Source organism: Lates calcarifer, linkage group LG17 (genome assembly GCF_001640805.2).
Source record: "Lates calcarifer isolate ASB-BC8 linkage group LG17, TLL_Latcal_v3, whole genome shotgun sequence".
Taxonomy (NCBI): Eukaryota; Metazoa; Chordata; class Actinopteri; family Centropomidae; genus Lates; species Lates calcarifer.
Genome location: NC_066849.1, coordinates 428,178 through 431,793, shown reverse-complemented (window position 1 = coordinate 431,793; position 3,616 = coordinate 428,178). Strand labels below are relative to the sequence as shown.

At 46.2% G+C, this 3,616-nt stretch overlaps 1 protein-coding gene across 1 annotated transcript; it reads right to left on the bottom strand.

Annotated features, from left to right (window-relative positions):
• Positions 1–258: 258 nt before the first annotated feature.
• On the bottom strand, positions 259–3,329 carry LOC108896958 (Krueppel-like factor 2). The gene is made up of 3 exons (XM_018696307.2): positions 2,863–3,329; positions 1,529–2,531; positions 259–1,427 (listed from the first exon to the last, which is right to left on the bottom strand). The coding sequence occupies exons 1-3, from the start codon at positions 2,938–2,940 to the stop codon at positions 1,252–1,254; spliced, it is 1,257 nt and encodes a 418-aa protein (XP_018551823.1). The 5' UTR covers positions 2,941–3,329; the 3' UTR covers positions 259–1,251.
• Positions 3,330–3,616: the final 287 nt, after the last annotated feature.

Sequence of the window (3,616 nt, the reverse complement as noted above, 5' to 3'; positions counted from 1 at the left end):
TACTCACCCCTATTATGGTTTGCATATATCTATGCATAGGTCAACCAGTACTATGTTCCCCTGTAAGATTCTTTCATTTAGTAGCTTTAGTAGTTTTTGGTCTTGAAAAAGTGAAACCCAGATTTGTACTGAGGGTGTTCAGACCTTTGAATTGGGAAACTGTGAACTTGTATGAGAATGTGTGTATTCACACCACTCTCACAGATAATCATCAACCCTCTATCCAGATCTTTAACAGTCACACTCAGGACTCAGAAATCATGTTGTTCATTTAGTTTAATATGTACATTAAAATAAACTATTTACATTATATTTTAAAAATTCTATTTACAAGGCAGTACATTTCTTCAAGACAAAAACAAACAAGTCTTATTGCCAAAGACTGTATAGCCCTTTGTCAATCAGGTGGTGTTGAGATGGCATGCACTTCTGTGAGACGTCTGTAAGGCCCTGACTTCAAATGCTAGACAACAGATTCACAGACACGACATTCAATTCAAGCCTTTGAGGAGGACAGAATGAAAGGCAGTTTTAGAACAAAACATTGTCTCAAAGCTTATTTCACGTGCAGTTTATAAATACAATATAACACACAGAATAAAACTTTGATTGTCTTTTAGCCAGTGAAGGATATGGCACTCGTAAGATGTGTAATAATGCATTATAGAAGGCACTAATAATGAAAATACCAAGAAAAAAAGCGCTCCAGAGGAATTGTCTGTTTCCAGTTGTTTCAGTTGCATGTGCCTGACATGTTGAGTGGAATGTTCCTTTAATCTGTTGTCTATATAAACAACATTCCATACAAAAAGTAGTACCAGCTACAGGAAAAAAGTCTGAACAGAATGAATCTGTTTCTGTCATATCTGGCTATATTTGCTCTTTGGTTTGTGGTGAGTATGTCGTTTTTCTCAAAAATAACATTTAAATAGTTTTTTCCTCCAAAATATAATTTGAAGACATTTCGTCTTGATGCTCCTTTTACCCCAATGAAAAATCAGTATAATATTCCTAGAAATATAACTAGGCATTACAGTGTAGTCAATAGTGGCCTCATCAGACTGTATGGCTGTTTATGCTGCGATGGTACCACTACAGTTCATACTCCTGTGGGCAACTCCTACAGGAACTTGCCTCTATATATTTGCATAGCATCATTTTTAGCTGATTGTAGGATTACTGCAGTTTTTATGGGGTTTACGCAGAGCATATAAGTCTTCATCTGCTCCATTTTGATCTTCAGGACTTCCCTCACATGTGCCTCTTCATGTGCAGGGCGAGGTGGTCGGACCGGGAGAATGCCCGTTCACACAGGTGACACTGGAACGGCCGGTGTCCGGTGTGCTTCCGGAAGTGACGCGTAAGCTCATCGGAACGAGCGAACTTCCAGCCGCAACCCTCCCAGCTGCAGTGGTATGGTTTCTCTCCTGTAAAGAAACAAACAAACAAAAATGATTGTGGGTTATGTTAGAGATTCGAGGCAGGAAACGAAGAAATGTATAAATAGTTGTTCACATTCAGATCTTACCTGTGTGTGTCCTGAGGTGCGCCTTCAGGTGGGAGCTCTTGGTGTATGTCTTTCCACAGCCGGTAAAAGTGCAGGTATGTGTCGCTGTCCGTTTCCTGGGCCAGGACCGGCGACCCCTCTTTGGTTTGGTGTCCATCATTTCCAACGGGGAGGACGGTGGGGTGAGTAGGATCCGCTGGCCGGCTGCCGGCTGCTGCTGCATACCCATGGCTGCGTCCTCTCCGAACATTCCAGTAAACTGGTGATGGTGGTGCGTCCCGGTGAAAGGGAGTTGCATCCCGGTGTGCGGGTGAGGGAATCCCCCGGGCGCGCTGCGGTGGTGTGAGTGGAAACTCTGCGGGAACGTCAGCGAGGTGGTGTTGCACATCTGGGGCTGGTGGCACTCGGAGCTCATCAGGTCGTCCGGGCTGAGCGGCGGTGTCATGCTGCCGAGCGCGGCCTGCGGGGAGTTGGCCAGCCGCGGCTGCTGCTCGTACGACATCATGCAGGAGACGTTCCCTTCGTGCTTGATTTTGGTGCAGCTCTGAGGCACTAGACCCATGACGGGTCCGTATGTGTCCATGGAGGCGGGCTCCGCTTTAATGCTCGAATGCTCGGGGAATAAATCCTGAGTGGTCTGGAAAGGTGTGGAGCTGACCAGGAATCTGCCTTGGATGCTGGGACTGTTCCCGGGGAGGAAGCTCGTATCCACGTCGGATCGGAGGAGCTCCGCCATCAAACTGTTGTAGGGCGGAGGAGGACAGTTCATGTCTGGGACGGAGGTGTAATTGGACTGCGGCTGGGACATCCCGGTATGCTGCTGCTGGTGATACACGGACGGCCCGGACTCCTGGAGCCGATAGGAATCTACCGCCGTCCCGCTGGCTGGCGCACAGTCAGAGCCAGCTGTGTTTGCGAGAATAAACTCAAGGTCCAAGAACTTATCCAGGTCCTCTTCGTCTTTTCTGCCCCGGCAGCTGCTTTCCAAGTCAGGCGAAACACTGCTCATGCCGCCCTTCCACCTCTGGAGCGAGGATTAGAGGGCAGAATTAGTTTGTTTCAAAATCTAAGAAATGCTTTCATAGCTCTTTCAGATAACTCATTAGAATAATTTACCTCGATAAAATAACTCGAAAGCATCACAGAAGGTGCACCGAGTTACCAAGAAACAGCAAAAATGCATGCATAGAAACTTAGAAAAAAGTTTTAAAAACTTTTCAAGGCCCAGTAAGCACCGAGTATGTGCGCGAATATGACGCTCAGATACAAGTAAAATAACTGAGGTTAAGTGATTAAGTCAAAACATCTCTATCTGTTCTCAGAACAAGTGTAAATGTATAAACAGCGCAACTTACATCTTCCCAACATTTCTCCTTTTGGTTGGCAAATGTAGAGATTGATGGTAAAATGGTCCCACTCAAGGCCATTTCCATACGTTTTTTTAAAAAAGTAAACAAAATCCCTCAAATGTTGAGAAAAGAAACTTTATCTGTTGAAGGAAATCACCAGAGTCCACCCAGTCTCCAGAAAAAGCTACAGATCGCGTCGCTTCTTCTGTCGTCCGATGAACTGTTGCTCGTCTCTCATGTGTAGCTGTGCGCCTGGAAGGAGCTGCTTATCTTATAAATATCGTTCGCTGCACAAACCAGACCAATGCGAGGCTGGGGGAAGGAAGCGTGTCCAGGATGGGGACGCTGCGCACCGACCAGCCCCCTAAATTTAGCCTCAGTATAAAAGTACGATTTTCCTGCGAGTCAACGACAAAGAGGTCTGAGAGTCAGAGTGGGACTGGTGCGGAGTGCTCTCTCTGCTCCACTGCGGGCAGCTACTTAACTCTGTCACAGAACCCGCCCCCACCGTCAAACCTGTCCAACAACTGAGAGCAGAGAGAGAGAGAGACCGCCCTGGTCCAGCACCACTGACATAATAAGCACATTAACATGTTGTTGAAAAACAGCAACGAAAACGATACTGCAAGGGCTCGCATGCTTTACACAAAGAGGAAGAGAGATGCTGCAGGTGCCATGCGTATTACGCATTTGGATATGGTGCGCTTTTACGCACATGAACAATGCAGCATTCTTTACGATATTATCCTCTTTTAAAACA

Excerpts from the sequence above, each read along its gene's own strand:
- LOC108896958 (XM_018696307.2), bottom strand. The coding sequence starts at position 2,940 with ATGGAAATGGCCTTGAGTGGGACCATTTTACCATCAATCTCTACATTT. Across the intron at positions 2,532-2,862 it reads AGGAGAAATGTTGGGAAGAT|AGGTGGAAGGGCGGCATGAG; the intron begins GTAAGTTGCGCT and ends TCCTCGCTCCAG. Across the intron at positions 1,428-1,528 it reads GCACCTCAGGACACACACAG|GAGAGAAACCATACCACTGC; the intron begins GTAAGATCTGAA and ends GTTTCTTTACAG.